Raw genomic sequence first — 24327 nt, 5'->3', positions numbered from 1 at the left:
TCTTTGCTTTATAACTTTAACAGGTTCTAATTAAATCTTATTTACTCATTCCTGCCCAGGGTCTGAGTCATTTATACAGTGACGAGCTGATCTCTGCTGAGTGAGGAAAGGCTGTGTCCTCAGCTGCTCCCAAAGCCCTGGGCATGTCCCTGTCCCACTCAGTCGAAGTTGTAGTAAAGGCAGAAGGCGAAGAACATGGCAAAGATCTGGAATGATGGAGGTGGGAAAGGGTCAGCCCCATAGCAGGGCCGGGCCAGGCCAGGCCTGGCTGCAGTTGGAAGCACAGAGGGGCAGGGGGATTTCTGGCCATCACTGTGCCCCTTGAGGGGCCTGGGCCAGCTCTCCTGGTGCTGCACAGGGACACCAGGGTGAGGAGATCCAGGAGGAGTAAAACAAACCCTTCCTTGTTCCTTCACCTGCCCTATCTGCAGCGGAGAGCAGGCTCTGTACCCCGAGACAGACCTGAGCCCATTTGTTCTCTCCTTGCCCACTGAGCAACCCCCCTGCCACAAAGAGTGGACATTCTGCCTGCCCTGTCCCCGGCCCCCCTCATTACCTCAATGCCTAGTACAGCTAAGCTGCAGGTCCCAGGGAGGGAGATGTACCTCTGCAGGGTCTTGCCGAAGGTAGAGAAGCAGCCCTGGGGCAGAGAGAGGAGGGAGAGGCTCTCTCATGTTCCCCATGGCCACAGAGAGCCCAGAGGGGGACTGGGTTGCAGGGGGATATGAGGGATCCCTTGTGGGGCAGGACGAGACTTTGGGAACCATTGGACTGTTGAACCACAACCAGTCAATGTCCCTGGTTTCTGTCCCTTATGCTCCGCTCCATGAGCCTCGGAAGGGCTGAGGCTGGGACAGGTACACAGACACAGCAGAGTTGTGCCGTACCTGCTCATGGATGTAGCCAGGGCTTCTGTCCTGGCACTGCTCCCAGCCCAGGAGCTCTCCCACCTGCAGAAGCCCATTCCGGGCACAGCATGCTCGTGGCCATGGCATGCCTGGGTGCAGCTCTTTGAAGAGGGAGCCATTCCCAAAGTCTTCGGGTCCTAAAACACCACAGCACGAGAACTGGAACAGAAAGGAAACATCATCACTGTGGTCACCCTTGGTGGATCCTGTGCATCCCCCAGGAGCCTCCCAGCTGCTCACCGTGACCATGAGGGTGTTCCAGGCTGTGGAGAACACGTCAGCACCCTCGTCCCCACCATAGTTTCTCTGCAGCTCAGACAGGAAGTGCTCGGGCTGGACCTGTGGAATTGGTGCCAGAGCTGGGACTGTTCCTTTCCCGCTCTGCTCAGGCCTAGCTCCTTTTGAGAAGAATTGGGCACCTAATGGACCCCCCCCCACACACCTGCTCTGCAGTTTGTATTGTGATGGTGGTGATGGAGGTGAGGGGAAAGGTGTCCCTACACCAGCCCCAGTTGCCTGGTGGACTCAAGAGCCATGACCATGGCATGACAGAGGGAGGCTGGTGACACTGGGGATGGTGCCGGTACCTGTTTCCAGTGCACCAGGAAGAGAACGGCCCCAATGAGCTGCGTGAGGAAGACGAGGCTGACGAGGATGAAGAACTGGAAGGCAGCAGGTGAAGGAGTCAGAAACCAGCCTGATCCCATCAGCAACTTGCTCACGTTATCCCTGCCCTCCTCTGCACCAGCCCTGCCTGTACCCTCTGTCCCTGAGACCAGGGACGTGTGTACAGCTCCTGGGGACAGAAGCCACATCTCTGACCACTGTGGCTGCAAGGCAGGGGTTAAAAATGAGCAGTGACTGCAAGGGACTGGGGATGCTGAAGAAATGGGCGTCTTGGTGCTCAAAGAGGCGTTTTCCTGCCCCTTACGAGCAGTGGGGTCATCCTGGAAATGCCACGTGAGAAAAGCCAGTGGCTTCAGAGAGAATTGGCCCTACTTGGTGGCTTTATAAATCATCTGGGCTCTAAACTGAGACTCACGAGGAGGGGAGTGGATGGAAGGACATGTTGAGGATGAGGAGCACCAGCTCCTTGCTCCTCCAGGAACACCTGCATCCCCCACCACCATCCAGCCCATGACTCCTGCCTCCAGTGGCCCCTGGCCATATCCTGCAGCCCCTTCTCACCCATCTTCCCTCCCTCACCAGCAGTAGGAGTGGGCGGCTCCGGCGCAGGGCCCCACAGCAGCCCAGGAAGCCCAGCAGGGACAGGGCGATGCCCACGACCAGCAGCAGCCACGCGCCTGCGCTCAGCACGGCCCTGGCAGCCACGATGTCTTGGAAACCAGCTGGGTCCACGGCCACCCAGATTCCCATGCCTGCCAGGCACGTTCCCCCAGCCTGCAGGGCGAGGTCAGGAGATGATCATGGGCTCAGGCGATGTCCAAGGCTTGGTCCCCTCCCTGGGAATGGGTGTCACCCACCCCTGAGCCAGACAGAAATGTCATCCCATGTGGATGGGGGATGCTTCAACCCTTGATTCCCTCCCTGGGACCAGTGTCACCCACCCCTGAGCCAGCTGGGTTATCGGTCCCCAGGAACAGGTTCCCTCCACCCCTGCACCCCACAGGCCCCAGGGGGACTCACAAACACCAGCACGTTGAAGATGAACATCAGGTACTTCACGCAGCTCAAGACACCCATAGGGACACCGGAAGGGGGGACACAGCAGTATTTGTCCCTACAGAGAGGAGAGCAGAACCCTGGCCACAGCCAGCCCTGACTTGTCCTGGACCCCTTGGCTCCAGCAGAATGTGGGGGGCTGCAGCTTCCCAAAATTCCCAGATCATTTTCTATCCCCACCATCTCGCATGACACCCCAAAAAGCCCCAGACCTGTGTCCTCTCCAAATTTGTGTCCCCTCCCAACCACATGTCCCCTTCAAGCCCCATGTCTCCAGTCCTTTGTTCGTCTAAACCCTGTCTCCCCTCCAAATCTTGTGTCCCTTACAAACCCATGTCCCCTACAGACCTCGTGTCCCCACCAAATCGCGTGTCCCCTACAAATTCCATGTCCCCTCCAAACCCATGTCTTCTCTAAACTCTGTGTTCCTTTCAGCCCCCACACCACTCACCCTGCAGGGATAGTGGGCGACCCAGGTACCTCCGGCCTTCCCTGGTGCTGCCAGCACCTATGTAACATCACGAAGGTCAGAAAATCTCTCCCCCCTTGCGACTCCAGCAGTCCCCAAGAAATCTCTTCCAGCAGCAAGGCCATGAATGATTGATGGGGAACAGGATCCACCATTGTGCAGCCGGCGGCTGGGAGTCTCCTGCTCTTGTCAGCCAAGGAAATTAAACCTGTGGGCAGGGAAAGACGAGCCACCCCACCAGGCCGGGGGTGACCTCGGCCATTGATAATTGCTGTGGCCATTCGGGAAAGCCCTCAATGGCCACACGCGGGCAGGCAGGGGGTGCTGCAAGGGCTATTGGCTGTTGGGACACAGGGCCATCCCAGATGGATGACAGAGTCTGTCGCCTCTTGTTGTCCACTTTAGGAGCTCTCTAAACACAGAGTCACGTTAGAAAGGAAACATTATTTATTCTGCACCAGGTACAAAGAGGAGGTTTCCACAAATCAAGAACACCGAGGGATAAAATGTTAAAAACAGTAAAATTTACGTGAACCCGCATATTTAAAGCATATTCTTCGCCTGCCTAATGCGTGCTTGTTTTGGTGATGTGCCTTTACTCAATGCTCGAAACACAAAGTTCTTCATTAAAGCATGTTCTGTTGGAGAAATTGAATGACGGCGGTGACGTTTGCAAAGGCGGCAGGATTGATGCTGGGGCGGGTACCTCCGCTGGAGGGCGCTGTCGGTGTCACCGCAGCCCCAGCGGCTCGGGGCGCTGTCTCCCCGCGCTACCCCCGGGGCGCCAGCAGGGGGCAACCGAGCGCGCGGCCACAAAGCTGCGCCGCGCGGCCTGAGCGGCTTCCGCCGGCACCCCAGCGAGGCGGCTCGGCCAATCGCAGCGGCCGGCGGCCGTTGGGGCGGGAGAAAAGAGAGACAGACAGTGGTCTTGACCAATCATAGGACGCCCTTCTGCGGGGCGGAGCCCTGGTGGGGGCGCGGCCCCGAGGCCGGAACCAGCGCTGTGCGTTCCCGTTCCCTTAGCGTTGCTTCCGGTGCCGCCGCCGCCGCCCGCGGGATGTAGCGGCCGGTGAGGGACGGGTGGGGGAGCGGGGCGTCCGCTGTGTCCAGCCCCCCGGGGAGAGCCCTGCCGCCGGCCCCCTCGGCCCCGGTAACTCTGTGCTTCTTCCCCCTCCAGCGCGGCGGCAGAAGGACGCGGAGGGACCTTCACCGGCTGTCTCGGAGCCGCACGCACCCGCCGCCCCGATGGCGTCCCGCAAGGCCCCTGCCGGGGCGGGCAGCGGGCTTGTGGCCGCCAGCCGAGACCGGGACCGGGAGCGGGAGCGGGAACGGGCGCACCTGGAGCTCGCCGAGCTGGGGCCGCTCCTTGAAGAGAAGGGGGACCAGGGACCCACCGGCGCGGCCAGCGTGAGCCCCTCCGAGACCCCTGGGCGGGAGGGATCCAGAGCCTGACTCAGTCTCCCCGCTCAGTCTTCGCGGATTGTCCCGGGAGTCTGCCCGTTATCCCATTAATAGCTAGAGGAGTACGGTTCTGTATTGTTCCTCGGGCTGGTCTGTGTTCCGAGCCGGCCTAAACTCTGCTCCTGCCCAGCAGGCATGGAGCGGGATAGTCCTTCACAGGGATGGCACCGGGATCGCTGTGTCTGTACCGGGTGTTTCCAGTGCCCCAGCATTTCCACAGGGCCGGGAATCACCTCCCCAAACCCCTTCCCGGCTGAGGAGAGCGGGAGCTGTGCCAGGACCCAGAGCGTTTCTGAGCCTCTGCTCGGGTGGGCTGGCTCGGGTGTCCTGGCTGGGCCAAGCGGCCGTTCCAGCTTTGGTTGTAGGGATGAAAATCCCTGGTGCTAATCCCACTTTTCGACAGGATAAATCTGGGATTAGCATGCTCAGGATGGGTCAGGCAGCAGCATGTTGCATAAACGAGGGTGAGCAGTGGGTCTTGCCCGTTGCATCAGAGGGATGAAGCCCCAGGTGCTCTCAGAAGGGCAGGGGTGATTCCTCTCCTGGGGGCTGGAGCAATTCCCTCCTGGCTCTTCTCGCTGCAGGCCGAGGACCCACCATGCCCAGTGGCCCGCGAGGAGGAGGAGGAGGTGGTACGGGTGCTGACCCTGCCTCTGCAGGCTCACCATGCCATGGAGAAGATGGAAGAGTTCGTGTACAAGGTACCAGAGCCTTTGGCGATCCCCCAGTCTTGATTTTGGAGCAGATTCCCCAATTCCCGGGTTTGGGGTGACAGGATGTGTCCATGTAAAGCTCCACATGGCTGCAGCTGGCTCCAGCTCTGCTGGGCTGCTCCCAGCAGCATCCCCAGGAACGGTGTGGGAGGGGATGGCTTGGATGGGGGTTGGCCCAGCCATGGAGGATGAGAACCTGGGAGCAATTCAGATGTTCCCACGGGCCTGGGCGGGGCCCAGGAGTCCAAGTGCCGGCCGGGGTGTCACCTTGTGCCCGCAGTCACTGTGGCTTCTGCGCAAGAAGCTCCTGTGCAAGAATTCCCTGATCAAACAGGAATTCCCACCACAGGGACCAGTCTGTGGGTGTGGAGGGGTTAAAGCTAAGGGTATTAATCACCCCTGACTTCCTGGGCGGTCCTTGTGGGAACTGAGATGGGGGTAAAATCACTCCTTGGGGCAACTGAGAATCACTCCCTGGGAAGTTATGGAGAGCAAAGGGCAGGATGTGGGTGAACGGCTTACAGGGTCCCACAGGGCACCTGATGTCGAAGAAGCCAAACTTCCTCTCCCTGAGGAGCATCCCAGGGCTGGGCTGTTCCCCATGGATTTGGGGCTCTGGGCTGCCCTGATCCCCCTGGTGTGTTGCAGGTGTGGGAAGGACGCTGGCGTGTGATCCCATACGACGTCCTGCCCGACTGGCTCAAGGACAACGATTACCTCCTGCATGGACACCGGCCCCCCATGCCCTCCTTCCGCGCCTGCTTCCGGAGCATTTTCCGGATACACACCGAGACAGGCAACATCTGGACACACCTGCTGGGTGATTGTGGGGAAGGGGGAGCCCCGGGGCTGGAGGTACTCAGACCCTGCAGTAGGGTCAGAACGGGCTTGGTGACGGGTCCTCTCCATGCCCAGGGCTCCCTGTGCAGATCCTGTGCATGCACGAGGATCAGACATAGAGTGCCTGGAGCCCCTTGGGAGAGAGGGACCAGGGCTGGGCTCAGCCACTGCAGGAGTAGGACAAGGAGATGTGTCCTGGGCAACACAGGGGAGCCTCAGGATGTTCCTCTGAAATATTTGAGTCCAGAGGAGGCCACAGAGATGGTCTGAGGGCTGGAGCTCTTCTGCTCTGGAGCTGGGCTGGAAATGCTGGGAATACTTTTCCTGGAGAAGAGAAAGCTCCAGGGATCCCTCAGAGCCCCTTCCAGTAGCTAAAAGGGCTCAAGGAGAGCTGGAGAAGGACTTTGGACAAGGGCCTGGAGTCACAGGACAAGGGAGAATGGCTTCCCACTGCCAGAGGGCAGGGTTAAATGGGAGAGTGGAAGAAATTCTTCCCTATGAAAGTGATGAGGCCCTGGCCCAGGTTTCCCAGAGAAGCTGTGGCTGCCCCATGCCTGGAGGTGTCCACAGCCAGGTTGGATGTGGCTTGGAGAAACCTGGATAGTGAAAGGTGTCCCTGCCCATGGCAGGGGGTGGAATGTGGTGAGCTTTAAGGTCCCTTCCCACCTAAACCATTCTGTGATTCCATGACACTGTGAAACAGCAGCTCAGCAGGTCTTTGCCCTGTGCCTGCCCTTTCCCTTGACCCCAGCCCTTCTTGTTTGCACTAACAAAGGCCTCAGCCAAGGACCCACTGTGGGTTACTGAGCACCCCTGGGATACATCCAGGGCCTCCAGGAGCTGTTCTTACCCTGGCTCTGCTGAAATCCCCCACTGTCCCCCTTACTTTCCTCTCCATGTGTTCCTGCAGGGTTTGTTCTGTTCCTCTGCCTGGGGATCCTGACCATGCTGCGGCCCAACATGTACTTTATGGCTCCTCTCCAAGAAAAAGTGGTGTTCGGGATGTTCTTCCTGGGAGCAGTGCTGTGCCTCAGCTTCTCCTGGCTTTTCCACACTGTCTACTGTCACTCAGAGAAGGTCTCGCGGACTTTTTCAAAGTGAGTCAGCATGTGGTTGTGTGGTCTGCTGGAAGGTGTTGGCTTTTTGCAGGACTTCCTCTTGGAAAGGACTGTGTTCCCAAATGTTTTATCCCTGGAGGAAGGGACAATCCAGCATGGAACTGAGGGGAGCCATAACAGGGTTCTGGAGGGTTCTGCCTGAGCACCTTAAACGTGCCAGGTCAGGGGCCTCAGGTGCATGATAAAGATCCTGAGACCCTGCAGCTCCCAAGGGAACAGGATCCTGGCTCCCAAGGGAATGGCCTCTGTGTTCCCAAGGGAACAGGCTCTATGCCCCTTTCAGTAGTGAATTGAGGAGGGGTCTTGCTCTCACTGGGCAGCTGGGGGCCACGGCCAGTTTGGCAGGTTCCAGTTTACTGGATGCTTTTAAAAATTTCTGTTTTGGATCTAGTTTGGACTGAAGCCAAATGGAAAGAACAAACACAAACAGGATTCCGAGCAGAGTGGGAAGGCTGGTCAGTGGTTTGTGCCTGTTCCTGGGCTGCTCCCAGGGTCAAGCTCCCATCAGCCTTCATAGTGAGGCTCTCAAGTGACATTCTGCTCCCATATGGCTGTTAAAGGCATTCATTTGGGTGCTGCTTGCTGGGAATCCTGCCCATCCTCTTTGCACAACCGCCAGAGATCCCATGGGACCCTGTGTCCAGAACAAAACCAACAGGAATGCCCTTGTGTTCCTGGGAAGGCAATGGGGGCAGTTCAGCGGCTATGTTTCTGTGGTGTGATGAGTAGAGAATCACAGATATATATGTGCGCAGGGATTTGTTCCCAGTGGTCTGAGCTCCAGCCTCCTCCTGTCCCTCCCCAGCATTCCCACTGTGCTCAGGCCCTTTCTCCTGTTGCACCTGCCCTGATGGGACCCCAGCACACCTCTCCTGCCCAGTGACTCCACTCAGGTGCAGGCTGGAGAGTTCCCATACATGGAGGGGGTGGATTTTGGGGCTCACCTGTGGCTCTCTGTCATTGCACCCTGCCTGCAGGTTGGATTATTCAGGAATTGCACTGCTGATCATGGGGAGCTTCGTCCCGTGGCTCTACTACTCCTTCTACTGCTCCCCACAGCCAAGACTCATCTACCTCTCCATCGTCTGTGTCTTGGGTATCTCTGCCATCATTGTGGCACAGTGGGACCGATTTGCTACCCCCAAGCACAGGCAGACCAGAGCAGGTAGGAGCTCCCTCCTCCTCTGAGTCTTAGGAGGCACTTTGGGCAGATCCCATTTGAGAGAAGCTCTGGGCACCTGCAGGATTCATTCTCCTTGAGCAGCACAGCACTTCAGGGAGTGGCCTCCTGCCTTCTCTTGCTGTGCTGGGGATTCATTTCCTGAGCAGAGCCTGAGGTTTGGAGTTTAAAAATAGCCTTGGGCGGGCTGGGGCTGTGCCTTTTCTGCCTTCTCTGGGAAGCATTTTAGCAGCAGGAACCTGCAGCTGGGGTGGAGGAGGAAGGCATTCCTGAGCTCTTCCCTGCTGGGGACAAGCTGGCTGGTCCCTGCCTACCTAGGGGTGGAGTGGGGGGCTGCTTCTAGCCCCACACCCCGGTTTACTCCAATTTTAATGGCAGGTCCCATCAGCCTTGCTGAGCACCAGGAGATGCCTCCCTCCCCAGCTCCCAGGAGTTCTGAAGCAAATGTATCTCAGAACACTGTCCTGGCTACATGAGTGAGGAAAGACCATACTGAGACAGTGGTCACCTGAGAGCCCTGAGATGAGGGCAGGGGACAGGCAGGACTCACGTTCCCATGGCTCCTCCCCACTGTATCTTGTGCCCCCAGCATGAGCAGGATCCAGCCAAGTGCCACCCAGAGCCTCTCCAGGCCAGTGCCACTTGTTCTCTGCCAACTCATCAGAGGCCAGAGTTGAACATTTCGGCTGCTGCTGAGCTCCTTCCTCAGGAGCTGCAAGAAATTACTTTATTGGAAGGGCTGGCTGTGTTCCTGCTGCAATCCAAAAGGCTGGCACCTTCCAAAATGTCCATTCCTGTAGCCAGGAGCTGGAGCTGCTGCAGCCCCACATAAGAAACACTGGGCAGGTTCTACCCAGTGAGCACAGGGGCAGTTTTACCTGGGATGTGGAGCTGTGGGTCCCTCATTTTGTGAAGGATAAATGCCATGAGGATTGGAGAAGTTTAAGTGTTTGGACGACGCTTTCAGGTACCGAGTGAGATTGTTTGGGGGTCTCCAGTGCAGGGCCAAGAGTGTGACACAATGATCCTTATGGGTCCTTTCCAGCTTGAGATATTTTATGAATTCAGTGAAGAAAAGCTGCTTCCCTAGCACAGGATGAGGGATCAAGGGGAGTTTGTGGGAGGAGCGGCTCCCACTCCACATTTGAGCTCTTTTCCCTGACCTCCTCTCTGGGCTGCAGGCGTGTTCCTGGGGCTGGGACTGAGCGGGGTTGTGCCCACCATGCACTTCACCATTGCCGAGGGCTTTGTGAAGGCCACCACGGTGGGGCAGATGGGCTGGTTCTTCCTCATGGCTGTGATGTACATCACCGGCGCTGGGCTCTACGCTGCCCGCATTCCTGAGCGCTTTTTCCCGGGCAAGTTCGACATCTGGGTGAGTGTGGGAGTGAACAGGTTGTCTGGGGGCAGCTCTGGGGTCAGGGGAGGGGGCATTGAGGGCTGGAGGCTGGGGGTGTACGCCTGTGCCTCAGCACATGCTGGCAGGCAGACCTCGAACAGGTTCTGCGTGTGGGCAGGGCAGGGCAAAGTACAGGGTGGAAATCACTGCTGGGTGCAACAGAGCGGGGAGCAGAGCACAGAGGACAGTCCTGGAGCAGCAAGGAGGAAGAGGAAGAGGAGGTGTTGACAATGTTGCTGTCCCCTTCGGTGTGGTCTAAAGGCTTTTTTTGTTTCCCTGCAGTTCCAGTCTCATCAGATCTTCCACGTGCTGGTAGTGGCTGCAGCCTTTGTCCACTTCTATGGGGTGTCCAACCTGCAGGAATTTCGCTACGGCCTGGAAGGGGGGTGCACAGATGACTCTCTCCTCTGAGAGCGCCTGGTTTTAGTACAAGCTTCCTAAGTGCTTTTTAAACTCTTGTCTTTGCTAAAATCAAAGGAAGACTCAAAACCATTTGGGGTTGTTGGTTTGTTGGGTTTTTTTTTTAAAGAAACAAAATAAGAAATTGATAAATCCTTTAGCAAAGTTGTTGACCAAATCCTCACTCCCTTCCCCACGCACTGGCTGGGGCTGCAGGGGGGCTCCCAACTCCTCCAGACAAGTGTTTTAGCTGCACCGGGATCACCTGCTGCTCTGACAGCATGGGGAACAGCTCCCTGCTCCCACACAGCCGAGCACATCCCGCTCCTCACGCACCAGGAGTTCTGCATATCCCCCGCAGCAGTGCCTGGCTGGGGCAGCCCCAGGCATGGGCACACACTCATGTAATTTAAAGTTTTAATTGTCCTTTTTGTTTTGTTATGTTTTCCTTGACAAAGTAATGTAAACATAAAAGAAAGAATATTTAATATTTAATACTAAGCTTTAAGACAATGCGCTGCCACCGCACTCCTTGGCTCCCTCACTGTCGGGAGGAGGGAGGAAGGACAGTGTTGTAGGGAATGTAGAGCTGCTGTAGCTGATTGAAATAAAAAGGTCAATAGTTCAGTGTCACTGCTGTGTCTGTGTCCATTTTTGATGTGGGGGAGAGAAGGCTCCAGGCACCCCAGGAGCAGGGCAGGAGTGCCCTGGGGCAGTGGGATCTCTCCAGCTGCAGTGGACTCTGGACTGGCTGGAATAAAACAGGAAACTGGGATGTTGTGGTGATGACAGGGCAGGAAACATGGCCCTGGTTGGTGACAGCTCCGGGACTGTGACTTCCCTTGGGGCTCAGTAGGGCAGGAGAGGTGTCACAGCCTGTCTAGAGTGGGGGCAGTGCGGGACTATGCCCCAGCTGGAGGCTTCTCCTGGTGCACAGGGGACAGTGATTATCAGGGGGTTTGGAGGGGCAGAGGTCAGCACAGTAAAGCCCAGCTCGGGCAGCTGAAGGCCATTGCCTGACCCAGGGGTGAAGGAGTGTAGGCAGAGAAACTACTGCCTCTGTGCCACCTGTCCCTGCCATCCCCCAGAGGTGAGGGTGTCCTTTTGCTCTGCTGTTTGGATGTGGCCCAGCTTTGGAAATCCCCCAGGCTTCTGTATACTGTATCAGGAACTGCCAGCAAGCAATGGCATCAATGAGTTAATTAACGAGTTACAACAGAAAACCTCACTGGATGTGATTTTGTAACTGCTGGCAAGAGGGAAGGGGCTTCCAGAGCTGGAATTTAAGGACAAAACCACAGAGCAGATGTGGTAACTCTGCTCAGGCCAAGATCTGAGATGAAAAACAGGAGGCTGGGCTGGCAGCAGGTGCAATGCTTCCCCCTCCAGCCCCATAACCTAAATCCAACAGGGAAGAAGCTACATTCTAGCTGTGTTCACTGCAGGTGCGACATCCCAGAGGAGACTCCAAGACTTTCACTCCAGTCTGTGTCAAAAGGATGACAAGACTCCATTTGGTCCTTGTCTCAAACCTCCTTGTATTCTACCAGACAAGTGTAACATTACAGCAATGGAATATATCAGGAATAAATAGATTTTCTTTTCTAAAAGTTCTCCTGAGCAGTTTGACATTGAGAAATGCTGCAGGTCCTCCTGGCACAGTGTGTAAGGGACAACCACTGGTGTAAGTAAAAACCCCCTCCACATCCTCCAGGTGGGACCACTCAGGAACAGGGAAGGGAGAGAAAGAGGAGGAGGAGGAGGAGGAAGAAGAAGAGGAGGACGAGGAGGTGGTCGGGGACCATCATTGATACTGTCGGTAGTCGCTGAACGGGGGTGGCTGGAGCTGGGATGGATCCTCTGACAATTGTGGGCCTGGAGGAGGGACAGGGGAAAAGGCAAATAAATACAAAAATGCAGGAGATTCTTCCTATTAACAGAATTCACAGCTGGTTTGTTTATATAAATCCCTCTTAAAATGAATCATAAACCCTGGAATTGTTTGAGTTTCATAAAAAGTTTCAAAAGTTGCATAGAATCAAAGACTAGTTGGGCTTGGAAAAGACCTTAAAGCTTATCCATTTCTACCCCCTGCCATGTCCCCATGGCAGGGACACCTTCCACTAGCCCAGGTTGCTCCAAGCCATGTCCAACCTGGCCTTGGACACTTCCAGGGATGGGGCAGCCACAGCTTCTCTGGAAAACCTGAGCCAGGGCCTCACCACCATCACAGGGAAGAATTTCTTCCCAAGATCCCATCTCACTCTGCCTTCTGGCAGTGGGTAGCCATTCCCCCTTGTCCTGCCCCTCCATGACCTTGTCCAAAACCCCTCTTCAGCTCTCTTTTAGGAAACGTACGCTGTTCAAGCTGCTCCAAAGACACACCACTTCTCTCCAAGTTTCATAGAAGAATCACGGAGTTGTGGAACAATTTGGGTTGTCAAAGCTGGTGGGTGAGTCCACCAGGGGAGGGACAATGTTAGATCTATTGTTTGCAAATAGAGATGGGTTGGTGGGAGATGTGGTGGTTGGAGGCTTCTTGGGGCACAGTGATCATGAAATTATAAAATTTTCAATATTTGGTGAATTCAAGAGGAACATTAATAAGACTTTACATTGGACTTTCGGAGGGCAGACTTTGGCCTATTCAGGAGACTTATTCAGAGAGTTCCTTGGGAAGTAGTCCTTAAAAATAAAGGAGTTCAGGAAGGGTGGGCATGCTTCAAAATGGAGATCTTCAGGGCACAGGAACAGACTGTCCCTGTGTGTCAAAAGATGAATTGACGAGACAAATGTCCAGCCTGGATGGGCAAGGAGGTTTTGGAGAAACTCAGGAATAAAAAAAGAATGTATTATCTTTGGAAGGAGGATCTGGTTTCTCAGGTAGTATTTAAGGGGGCTGCTAGAGTATGTAGAAGAAAAAATTTGGAACGCTAAAGCTCAGTTTTAACTTAAAATGGCAACTTTTGTAAAGGATAACAAAAAATGTTTTTATAAATATATTAATGGTAAAAGGAAGAGTAAGACCAACCTTTGTTCTTTATTAGATGCAGAAGGGAACTTTGTTACTGCAGATGAGGAGAAGGCAGAGGTGCTTAACGCCTTTTTTGTCTCAGTTTTTAGTGAGAAAATGATTTGCCTTCAGGATAACTGTCCTCTTGGCTTGCTTGATGATATCAGGAAGCAGAATGGTCCCCCCATTATCCAAGAGGAGGCAGTCAGAGAACTGCTGAGCTACTTGGATATTCATAAATCCATAGGACCAGATGGGATCCACCCCAGGGTGATGAGGGAGCTGGCAGATGAGCTTGCAAAGCCGCTCTCCATCATTTACCAACAGTCCTGGCTGACTGGTGAGGTTTTAGATGACTGGAAGCTGGCCAATGTGACACCCATTCATAAAAAGGGTGGGAAGGAGGATCCTGGCAATTATAGGCCGGTTAGCCTGACCTCTCTACCAGGTAAGGTTATGGAACAGTTTATACTGAGTGCTATCACACAGCACCTACAGGACGGCCAGGGTATCAGACCCAGCCAGCATGGGTTTAGGAAGGGTAGGTCACGTTTGACCAACCTGATCTCCTTTTATGACCAGGTGAACCGACTGCTGGATGCAGGAAAGGCTGTTGATGTTGTGTACCTGGACTTCAGCAAGGCCTTTGTCACTGTCTCCCACAGCACACTCCTGGAAAAGCTGCAGCCCACGGCTGGGACAGGAGCACTCTGTGCTGGGTTCAGAACTGGCTGGATGGCCGGCTGGTGGTGAGCAGTGCTGCATCCAGCTGGGGACAGTCACCAGGGGTGTCCCTCAGGGCTCTGTGCTGGGGCCAGTTCTGTTCAGTATCTTTATTGATGATATGGATGAGGGAATTGAGTGTTTCATTAGTAAATCTGTGGACGACACTAAGGTAGGATCATGTGTCCATCTGTTGGAAGGTAGGAGGGCTCTGCAGGGAGACCTGGAACGGTTGAATGGATGGGCTGAGTCTAACAGGATGAAGTTTAATTAAAGTCCAAGTGCCAAATCCTGCACTTTGGCCACAATAACCCCCTGTACTGCTATAGGCTGGGGACAGTGCCCAGGCAGAAAGGGACCTGGGGGTGCTGGTCAACAGGCGGCTGAACGTGAGCCAGCAGTGTGCCCTGGTGGCCAAGAATGGCATCCTGGCCTGCATTAGGAGTTGTGTGACCAGCAGGAGCAGGGAGGTCATTCTTCCCCTGTACTCGGCACTGGTGAGCATTTGGCACCCTGAGTGCTGTGTCCAGTTCTGGCCCCTCAGTTTGGGAAGGATGTTGAGACGCTTGAGTGCGTCCAGAGGAGGCAATGAGGCCGGTGAGGGGCTTGGAATACAAACCCTGTGAGAAACGACTGAGGGAGCTGGGGTTGTTTAGCCTGAAGAAAAGGAGACTCAGATGTGACCTTATTACTCCCTACTACTTCCTGAAAGGTGGCTGTAGTCAGATGGGGGTCGGTCTTTTTCACCAGGCAGCAACTGACAGAACCAGAGGACACAGTCTCAAGCTGCATCAGGGGAAATAAAGTTTTTTACAGAAAGGGTGATAAAGTTCTGGAATGGCGTGCCTGAGGAGGTGGCGGAAGAAAAGACTGGATGTGGCACTTAGTGCCATGGTTTAGTTGAGGTGTTGGGGCTGGGACGGACTCAATAATCTTTAAGGTAGCTTCCAACCTGGTCATTCTGTGAATTCTGTAACCTTAAAGCTCATCTTGCCCCACCCTCTGCAGGGACACCTTGCACTAGACAGAAGTTTCTAACAGGGAAATGGACCAGAGGAGGAAGAGGAAAACCTTTCCAGTCATCTAAAGGAGCTGGAAACTTGCACATTAGTGCCTTTGAGGTGACCTTGGCTCCTCTGGAAAGGTTTAACCACAGTGACTTGCCCAACAATAAAGCAACCAGTGAAATGGAACAAGTGTAGAGTCAGCTTCCTGATCCACTGCCTGCTGCTGGAGGGAGCAACACAGCTTCAGTGGGACAATACAGAGAGAGAACTAATTGTCATGGACAGATGATACACTTTCTCCAAGGCAGATTAATTTTCAAGCATCTTTATAAAACAGAAATTGTCATAGTTTAGGTTGGATGAAGAATATTGGTGAACAAACCCAGGAGAAGATTCACATGGGATTCACCTGCTACTCATCCAACACTAGTGGTTTGTGTTCTTCCCAAAATAAGGTGGAGCATTTCTCCTATGAGGAAAGGCTGGAAGAGCTGGCAATGTTAAACCTGGAGAGCAGAAGGCTTAGAGCCCCTTCCAGTGCCTAAAGGGGTTCCAAGAGAGCTAGAGAGGGACTTCAGAAAAGGGCCTGGAATCACAGAACAAGGGAGAATGGCTTCCCACTGCCAGAGGGTAGGGATAGATGGGATATTGGAACAGAATTCTTCCCTGTGGAAGTGATGAAGCCCTGGCCCAGGCTGCCCAGAGAAGTTGTGGCTGCCCCATCCCTGCAGTGTCCAAGCCCTGGAGACAGCCCACACAGACCCTGACCTGCCAGAACTAGCCCACTTTTGCACAATTTGCTGCCTGCCATTACCTCAAACCATTGTCTCACCCCTGAGTAAAACCCTTCTGCCACCATGTGCATGGCAGAAGCCAGGGACAGCAGGGACATCCCTGCTCTCAGCCATGTCACCTCCAGTCTCCCAGCGAGAAGCAGCTGGTGATAATCTCATGTCATCAGCACCTGCAGCTCCTCCTTGGCTTTCCACAGCCTCAGGAGCTGGCAGGGCAGTGCAGATTCACTCTAGGATAATATGACTGCCAGGGGCACATCAGCAAAGCAAATCCTTGTGACACATCATCTGCTGGCTCCTTACCATTTGGGAATTGTGTGGAGGCAAATCTTGTCAGCAGAATTCCAGCTCCTTCGATTAGGGCCAGGAGAATTCCTCCCATGGCAGCAGATCCGACCATGGCAACAGGGCCATCTGGAAATGAAAAGCACAAACCAACACTTAATTTCTTTGCTACATGTTAGAATCCATTGAATCCCAGGATGGTTTGGGCTGGAAGAGACCCTGAAGATCATTTCGTTTCACCACCTGCCATGGGGAGGGACACCTTCCACTATCCCAGGTTGCTTCAAGCCCCGTCCAACCCGGCCTTAGACACTTCTAGGAATGGGACAGCCACAGCTGCTCTGGGTAACTTGTGTCAGGGCCTCACCAGCCTCTTTGTGCCTTAATCTCTCCTAAAGCAGACTCAGAGCAGTAATTTTGTGTCCATTAAGCTGCATTAAAGGATAATTGCTGGGCAACTTCCCCCACCCTCTCTTCAAGGAACACCGGGAACATTTGGGAGCCTGATTATTACTTTCCTAAGCACAAGAGAAAAGTTTCAGATTGTTTTTCGGCATCTGAGACAGCAAATTCCTATTTGGGTGTCACAGACTGTTGCTTTGCTATAACAATGAGAACTGTACATTTAGAGAATAGGAGATTTTCAACTGATATCCCCAGTTTCTTACTTCTTGCAGCTAAAATGGCTCCAGTCAGGGCTCCACTCGTGATGGAATTCCAGGGATCTTCCTTCCCTCTCATTCTGACCATACTGCAGTCAATCATGGAGAAGAGACCTCCCCAGACAGCAAAGCTCCCTGTTCCAAATCAAACCAAAGCCACTTTGGAGAGAGCAGAGAAGCCAGTTGTGCTGCACAACAGATGCTGTGGTGTTACTGTACTCTGTTTCAGACATGAAGTAAATTCAAACTCATAAAGAGCCAAATACAGGTTAAAATCAATACAGGGAAATTTCCAACTTCACATGTCATCATCCCCCTCTCCCCCCATTTTATATATCATCTCACTAATCTACACTTAACTACAGAAAAATTATCAAACTGTGATTATAATGGAACTTTCATCCTAACAAAGTCAGATTAGCTAAGGGAACTTTCAGATTTATCCCTTTTTAACATACTTCCTTACCGACAATGATGCAGAGTCATGTCACACCTCAAACCTCACCCAACCCTGCTCCTGTGGCCTCAGGAGCTCGGCATCCTACAGCACATGCATGGACACCCCTAAGTTCTATTTTTTCATCCAAGCTGGATCACTTCTTGTAATGTGTTAGTTTTATCTTAACCCCCTCCACACCATGAAGAGGCTCCAGGGAGCTCTGCTTTTTAAGATATGACCAGTTATTACCGCTGGCTTATCACTCCAGGAACATAGACTGTTTCCTCCCCAACCAAACTCATTTTGGATATATCAGAACTGTATTTACCTGCTGCTTGGGACAACAAACCTGCTGAGACTCAGCGCAGGTGTCGGTGAATGAATAAAGGCACCATGTTACATTCCCAAACTCTGTTATCTAACAACAGTCAATTCTGTGCAACAAAACCCCAAAATTCATTACCTCCCAGTTGTGGAGCTCTGGTTTTAATAGCCGTCAAACTGCCCCGCAGCCGGTGGTTTACACCCTAAAATAAGAGAATTCAGTTAAAATAGAACAGTGAAATCTTACAGCCAAGCTGAGCCTATATTGCAAAAACCTGCCACAGGCCCAACACATTTCTGAGCCCCCTCAGCAGCTGTAAGGAGCTGAGACAAAGTGCATTTTACACCTACTTCACTATTTATCACTCCCATACAATATTCCTGTCAGGTACAGATGGAAATTACAGTCACCAGGCAGGAAACAATTTGGGTTCACAGTCTGAGTGGGACTGACGGAGGCATTACAGTAACATTTTAGCAGGATAAGCAGTGATTTTTCACATGCATAATTTTTTCTTCCTATCTGCTGGGCAATGCCCACTAGCTATCCTGTGTTTAGTCATTCCTGCAGGTGCAATTGTAGGTGTCTTTGTAGTCAAGAGAAGCAAAGTCATGCTGAGCCTTCCACAGTCCAATACTCAACATGTCACTCAGGACCCCACAGAACAATTACACATTCTCCCACACTTTAACACAGTTTAAAGAATATCCACCAAGTTTATTTTTGTTACAATCACTCAGAAGTGGGGATAGATATATTTAGCAAGTCTTAAGCAAAATTAAGACTCTAATTAAGCATATAGTCCTTTGCAAGTGAAGTGTCTGAAGGATCTGACTAGTTTGGAAACAGTTATTTATTAAACCCACCTCAAACCAACAGTTTATTGACAGAGTAACATCAAGAACACCTTATCTATGAAGTCAGAGAAATTTTAAAACTAACGTTCAAGAAGCAATTGAATCTTAATTTATCAATGTCTCTGCAATGTGTTTATAGCCATAATTTTGCAGCAGATATCTCAAATGTGAAAATCGACTTGTATCACCAAAACTTCACTTCCATGTTTACTCACTCCTGCATTGAAACCAAATCTGAGCATTAAAAAATAGAGTTAATAAAAATGGCAATGATTAAAAAGAGATTAATGAAAAAAATATATACCCTTTAATATAAATCTGAAGGAGAAAAAGATTCTTTCTTTGAGTTGTTCCATGTTTTAAAAGAAAGGGAAAGGCCAGGAGAGGAAGGAGAGCCTAGGCTTCATGTCCCTCCATTCAGACAGAACTACAGGCAGATGGATCTTTCCTGCTGCACTTCCCCTCCTGAGGGAAATGTTCATCAGTGAGGGAGGAACAAGCGACCAGTGTCCCACTGCAGCCACCAGAGCAAACAGGGAAGCAGCAATTTTATCCCAAAAGATGAACCCCCACAGATCTTGAGCCAGGACAGATTCTCATGGTCTGGATTAACAATGTAGAGGTCTTTAATCAGCCCTGCTCCCTGCACAGGATTCTCCTTCCCCTTCACTGCCACACTCCCTGGTGAAGGACAGTGGAGGCAAGACTGCAGTCAATGCATCTTCAGAGGATTTTACTCACCACTGGGGAATTTCGGAAGCCTTTGATAGCCTGGAAAATGCCCCCTCCTATGGCTCCCATGGTGAAGGCCCCTCCACAGTCATCCACTATCCTCCAGGGACTGGAAAGAAAAATAGGGATGAAAATATTAAATCCCATCATGTTAAACCATGTAAGTGAGTGGGATAGATCCAGCACTTCAGCACTGGTATAACTGGGGTGAAGATTGAACCTGATGGCTATATCATCTCACATCCAGCTAACTGAGCAGGCAGCAACAAAAAAATCAAGAATATTACAGCAAAACAGACTCAACCTTTGCCAGTGTCTCCCGGCCCACTTCCCCAGAGTGGGAAGTACCAAATATACTGAAATGCCTGAACTCTTCACACAAGGCAGAGAGACATACTTCCATCATGGAAAACTCCTGCAGAATTCCAGCTCTGCCCTACACTATTTACATAGTGTAAATAGCTTTAAATTCCCTGATCTCATTCTTCTCTTGACCTACAAAGAATTGAGGTGCAGCTCCCAGTTGGCACAAAACACTTTTTCTTGAATCACTCATCCTTTTCATTAGTTCTGCTTATTTAAGTGAGACTTCAAAGTCAACTTTGCTGAGCTGGAAAGGTTTTTCCTGATGCATCCTGGATCTTTGAAGTCCATTCAAACAAAAGAGAGATCCCCTCAGAAGTATAGCACCCACAATTCCTACTCCAACACCACAGAGCATCCAGGAAAACCTTGCATAGAAGCACCTTCCTGCAGCATAGGCTGTCAGTACCTGCCAAGGGACCCTTAATTATGGGTTCAGAACCTCTGCCAAAAACTGGAGCCTTGCAACCCTAAACCAAACTCCTGAATTAGTTGAGTTTTAAGATGCTATTAACTTCTGTTGTCACTGTGGGTAATTTCAGAGCACAGAATAACAAAGTTGTTTGGTTTCTTTCATCTTGTATCTAGATTTTCCAGCCAAGCACTCAGGTGATTTAACTCCTACACTGTCAATCATCAGAAAATGCAAAAATCAGCCTACAACAGCATGCAGGTCACAAATCTGAGCACCATGGCAAGCTCAGTGTTTCTGTCAGGCAGGAGCATCAATGAGCACTTCCAATTTCACTCATAATGTCATGTTTCTGTTCCTGAGGATCCCCTACAGCTTCCAGCTCCTGCACATGAGGACATCAACCCTGACCTGCCACTTCCCCACCTTACAGATCTCCTCTAGTGAGGGATGACAAACCCCCCTCACTGTGCTGCAGGCTTTGCCACAAGGCGTTTCTTCCTGAAGAAAGTATCTCTAATTTTCAGTCCCTCCCCGAGTGTTCTCCCAGGCTCCTCATGTTCACAACCTACTTCCAAACCTCTTCCTCCGCAGCCAGCCCTGCCCCTGCAAAGAGAACTCCAGCATGTCACACTCAATGCTGGCTTTGCTTTTGCACCTTGGATCGCTGGGTTGTTCCCAAGGCATCAGAACCCCACCCAAGTGTCACCACTGAGTGTCCCCAGTGACAGCTACATCCAGGTCCCAAACCCACGTGGCCTCAGGAAGCAGGGGGGTGTATTTTATCCTTCATCACCTCCTGTTTGTCTGCCATGCTTGCATATGGTCTCATCTTATCTCATTCAACCCCCTAACTGCATTCAATAATTCAACAGTTTATTTTCCTTCCACTTTTTCCTGCAGGAAAAAACCTTTTCCCAGGAAAAGGTTCCAGGCACACTCTTGTCCAAGATGCCAAGACGAAAAGCAGCTCACATAGTTTTTCTCGGGGATTTTTGTTGTTTTATTCTTACATCTCCTGTGCAGATTTTTATCTCCTCTGCTATGAATAAAACACCCCAACCCTCTTCCTTTGTTGACTCTCTGAGAGTGATCTCATTAAAAGGCTTTTTGGAAATCTAAATGGCTTATGTAAAGTGGGCTTCCCTTATCCACAAAGTTAAGAAATTCCAATATACAAATCATGGCTGCTTTTTTCTTGAAGCCTTGTTAATGAGATGCCAGTCATGGAATGCTTCCCTCTTTAACCTCATTAACTGTTACCTTCAGGGTTCCTAATTTTCCTTTTAACTACTCTCGAAACTTTTCTGAGCACCTTTTAAATGAGAGAACATCTTTGATCCCAGCATAGCCAGCATGTGTCAGCTCTCCAAACTCCCTCAGAGCTGATGGAAAATGCCCCCAGCCCTGGCACTGCCTGATCTCATAAAGAATTGGAGAAGAAAAGAGATTATTCCATTGTTAATCTGGCACTTATCTACAAGCATAACATTACTGTTAATTGCTTCCCTAACTCGGAGGGGAGCCCAGGCTATAGGGAAATGACGTGGGGATAAAGTTGGGTTCCTGCTCCTGATGGCATCAGTAATTTCTCAAAGATGAGGAGAGCTGAGGGCAAGACTTCACTTTTCCCAGGGCTACGGGACAGCCACACACCAGCTCTGGCTGCCTGGGAGAGGGGTGAGTCCTCCCTCCAAGCCCCACGGCATCCTGCAGCTCTCCTGAAGGTTGGAAAACCACTGGAATCAGAGGCCACCACACTTTAAATGAATAAAGGGGCCTTTTCTCTGTGCCAATGGTTTTTAGGGAACCAGCCTGACTGCAGGATAGCAGCTGCCAGGGGCTGGATAACAGGAGGACCACAGGGTGACCAGCAGCCAAGGGGACAGAACAATGGGGGACACCAACAGCCCCACATGGCTTGGCAGCAAAACATCCCAGCTGCACAGCATTAAGGACACAGCTTCATGCTGTGCCTGGGGAGGGTCAGGAGGATATCACAAGGAATTTCTCAACAGAAAGGACTGTCAGGCATTGGAAGGAACTGCCCAGGGAGATGGTGGAATCCCCATCCCTGGAGGTGTTCAAGGAATGACTGGACATGGCACTCAGTGCTCTAGTCTGGTTGACAAGGTGGGGTCACAGATTGACAATGGGTCACAGGTTGGACTTGATGGTCTGAGAGGTCTTTTCCAATCTAAGTAATTCTGGGATTACCTGGAGCCCACAGCAATCTATTATTAAATAGTATTTACTTTGCTCACGTCCCAGATGTTACACTTTAAAAAGGCAGGGGTGATGTTTATGGACAAACTTAATACCTGTCAGCAGAGCAATCTGCAAAGTTTGGGAAAAGCCTCATGAACAGTCGCAGGTCTCTGTCTGCAAAGGTGAGCAGAATCTCAGACTGGTTTGGGCTGGAAGAGACCTTGAAGCTCATCCTATTCCTTCCTCTGCCATGGCAAGGACATCTTCCAACATTCCAGGTTGCTCCAAGCCCCAGTGTCCAACCTGGCCTTGGGCACTGCCAGGGATAGGCCAGCCACAGCTTCTCTGGGCAACCTGGGCCAAAGCCTCATGACACAGGGAAGAATTTTTTCCCCACTATCCCATCTAATCTTGCCCTCTGGCAGTGGGAAGCCATTCCCCTCTGTCCTGCCTGCGACTCCAGGCCCTTGTCCCAAGTCCCTCTCCATGATGAGAAACTCTGCCCATGATTCAGTAACCCTGCACCTGAGCTTGCACTTAATCCTTTTACTACTACACCTACAACCCTTGACTTGCAACCAATGTGGCTGTGTAAGTCTACAAAGACGGTGCTGAACTGTGACAGTGCTGAACTGTGACAGTGCTGAACCGTGGCAGGATTCAGACATTGCCAGCTTGGCATGGAGGGGGCCAGGCTAGGCTTATGGAAGTGGAGAGAGAGAAGGGCAGGGCCATGCGAGGCGTGAGGGGAGCCTGGGGTGGGAGGGAGGCAAGGATGAGGGAGGACTTGGGGGTTGAGGGGAGGTTGAAGATGAATTAAGAGTGAGAGAAGGCTGAGGTGGGGTGTGGGGGAGGCTGAGAGTGAGGTGGGCTGTAGATGAAAGGACGGCTGAGATGGGAGGCTGAAGATGGTAGCACTGAGAATCGGGGAGGATTGGAGGGGCTGTACATCGCGGGGAGACAAGAGGCGAGCAGAGAATGAGGGACGATTGAGAATGGATAATCTGAGATGAGATGTGGAGCAGAGGGGGAGGGGGGAAGCCTGTCGGGGATGAGGAAGTGACCGAGAATGTGAGCAGCTGAGGATAAGGGGGAATTGAAGACAGGGAAGCCGATGATGGGGGGCTGAGAATGAGGAGGCACTAAGGATAAGGGAAGGCTGGAAGGGAAGCTGAGGATGAGGGACAGAGGCAAGGTTGTGAGTAAGAGGTTGCTAAAGGACCGAACGTGGGACCATCGGTGCAGCGCCCGCCGCCCCTGGAGGCGCATGAGCAGGTCGCAGGGCCCTGCCGGCTCCTCGCCACTCCGGGAGGCCGCGCGAGGCTCGGTAGCGGAGGGGTTTGGCTGCCCAGGCTCCGAACGGGCCCCGCGGAGCGGCCTCCGCCGCCTCCCTCAGGGGGCCCCACCAAGGTCAACCCCGCCCCCCCGACGGGGAGCGGCCCCGGGGCGCGTCCGCACCGCTCCCCCGCCCCTTCCCGGCGCTCGTAGATCCCGATCCCGATCCCGATCCCGATCCCGATCCCGATCCCGATCCCGATCCCGATCCCGATCCCCTCACCAGGGCTCGCGAGCGTACTCCTCCATCTTGTCCCGGCCCCACCACCTCCCCGCACGCGATTGGCTGCGGCGGCCCCGCGCCGGCCAATGGCAGCGGAGGGCGGGACGAGGCGCGGAGTAGGGAGGTATCTGCGAGTGCGCCATGCCCTGGCCCCGCCCCCGGCGCTGATTGACAGGCGCAGTGACGGTGCGGATGTTGCCCAGGCGTGAGGGGAGAAATCTCGGAGCGAGGGATGCGTTGGGTGAGATGGACCTTAAATTCCATCCAGTGCCACGCCCCGCTATGGGCAATGACACTTTCTGCTATTCCAGGGCGCTTCAAGCTCCGGCCATCCTGACCTTGGACATTTCCAGGCATGGGGCAGCCACAGCTTCTCTGGGCTATGTGGGCCAGGGTCTCGCCATCCTCACAGGGAGAGGAATTCCTTCCCAATACCCCATCTAACCCTTTGTCAGTGGGAAGCTCTTTGTCCTGTCACTCCAGGCCTTTGTCCAAAGTCTCTCTCCAGCTCTTTTAAAAACAGTACCTGTGCAAGTTGCTCCAAGGACAAACCACTCTGCTCCAAATTTAATGGAATCATGGAGTAGTTTGGGTTTGAAGGGACCTTAAATCTCATCCCATTCCACCCCCTACCATGGGCAGGGACATCTTCCACTAGACCAGGTTGCTCCAGGCCTGTCCAACCTGGCCTAGAACATCAGGGTCCAAGCCCATGTCATTCCTGATGCTGCTGGGCTGACCTCACATGTCCCAGGGGATATTCTCTTGGTCCTGCGTGT

At 52.7% G+C, this 24327-nt stretch overlaps 3 protein-coding genes across 4 annotated transcripts; 1 reads left to right on the top strand and 2 right to left on the bottom strand.

Moving 5' to 3' along the window:
- Positions 1-1393: 1393 nt before the first annotated feature.
- Positions 1394-3782, bottom strand: LOC128818521 (tetraspanin-18-like). The gene is made up of 3 exons (XM_053997933.1): positions 2556-3782; positions 2115-2309; positions 1394-1570 (listed from the first exon to the last, which is right to left on the bottom strand). Exons 1-3 carry the CDS (start codon positions 2772-2774, stop codon positions 1406-1408), a joined length of 579 nt encoding a protein of 192 aa, XP_053853908.1. The 5' UTR covers positions 2775-3782; the 3' UTR covers positions 1394-1405.
- Positions 3783-4023: 241 nt separating this feature from the next.
- Positions 4024-10803, top strand: ADIPOR1 (adiponectin receptor 1). 2 transcript variants are annotated; one of them, XM_053997922.1, is made up of 8 exons: positions 4024-4129; positions 4238-4467; positions 5106-5222; positions 5883-6054; positions 6985-7171; positions 8170-8357; positions 9554-9747; positions 10054-10803. In XM_053997922.1, exons 2-8 carry the CDS (start codon positions 4306-4308, stop codon positions 10180-10182), a joined length of 1149 nt encoding a protein of 382 aa, XP_053853897.1. In that variant the 5' UTR covers positions 4024-4129; positions 4238-4305; the 3' UTR covers positions 10183-10803. The 2 variants fall into 2 exon arrangements, with proteins under 2 accessions (XP_053853897.1, XP_053853899.1); XM_053997924.1 differs by lacking the exon at positions 9554-9747.
- On the bottom strand, positions 10634-23656 carry TIMM17A (translocase of inner mitochondrial membrane 17A). The gene is made up of 6 exons (XM_053997934.1): positions 23549-23656; positions 19017-19116; positions 17557-17620; positions 16661-16789; positions 16011-16121; positions 10634-12045 (listed from the first exon to the last, which is right to left on the bottom strand). The coding sequence occupies exons 1-6, from the start codon at positions 23572-23574 to the stop codon at positions 11975-11977; spliced, it is 501 nt and encodes a 166-aa protein (XP_053853909.1). The 5' UTR covers positions 23575-23656; the 3' UTR covers positions 10634-11974.
- Between the last annotated feature and the right edge of the window lie 671 nt (positions 23657-24327).

Source organism: Vidua macroura, chromosome 24 (assembly GCF_024509145.1).
Source record: "Vidua macroura isolate BioBank_ID:100142 chromosome 24, ASM2450914v1, whole genome shotgun sequence".
Taxonomy (NCBI): domain Eukaryota; kingdom Metazoa; phylum Chordata; class Aves; order Passeriformes; family Viduidae; genus Vidua; species Vidua macroura.
Note: the sequence above shows the minus strand (reverse complement) of the source record. Positions and strands in the feature narration are given on the sequence as shown.

Excerpts from the sequence above, each read along its gene's own strand:
- LOC128818521 (XM_053997933.1), bottom strand. The coding sequence starts at position 2,774 with ATGGTGGGGATAGAAAATGATCTGGGAATTTTGGGAAGCTGCAGCCCC. Across the intron at positions 2,310-2,555 it reads TCTTCAACGTGCTGGTGTTT|GCTGGGGGAACGTGCCTGGC; the intron begins GTGAGTCCCCCT and ends CTCGCCCTGCAG. Across the intron at positions 1,571-2,114 it reads GCCGCCCACTCCTACTGCTG|TTCTTCATCCTCGTCAGCCT; the intron begins GTGAGGGAGGGA and ends GCTGCCTTCCAG.
- ADIPOR1 (XM_053997922.1), top strand. The coding sequence starts at position 4,306 with ATGGCGTCCCGCAAGGCCCCTGCCGGGGCGGGCAGCGGGCTTGTGGCC. Across the intron at positions 4,468-5,105 it reads GACCCACCGGCGCGGCCAGC|GCCGAGGACCCACCATGCCC; the intron begins GTGAGCCCCTCC and ends TTCTCGCTGCAG. Across the intron at positions 8,358-9,553 it reads GCACAGGCAGACCAGAGCAG|GCGTGTTCCTGGGGCTGGGA; the intron begins GTAGGAGCTCCC and ends TCTGGGCTGCAG.
- TIMM17A (XM_053997934.1), bottom strand. The coding sequence starts at position 23,574 with ATGGAGGAGTACGCTCGCGAGCCCTG. Across the intron at positions 17,621-19,016 it reads GCTTCCGAAATTCCCCAGTG|GGTGTAAACCACCGGCTGCG; the intron begins GTGAGTAAAATC and ends CTCTTATTTTAG. Across the intron at positions 16,122-16,660 it reads AGCCATTTTAGCTGCAAGAA|ATGGCCCTGTTGCCATGGTC; the intron begins GTAAGAAACTGG and ends TTTCATTTCCAG.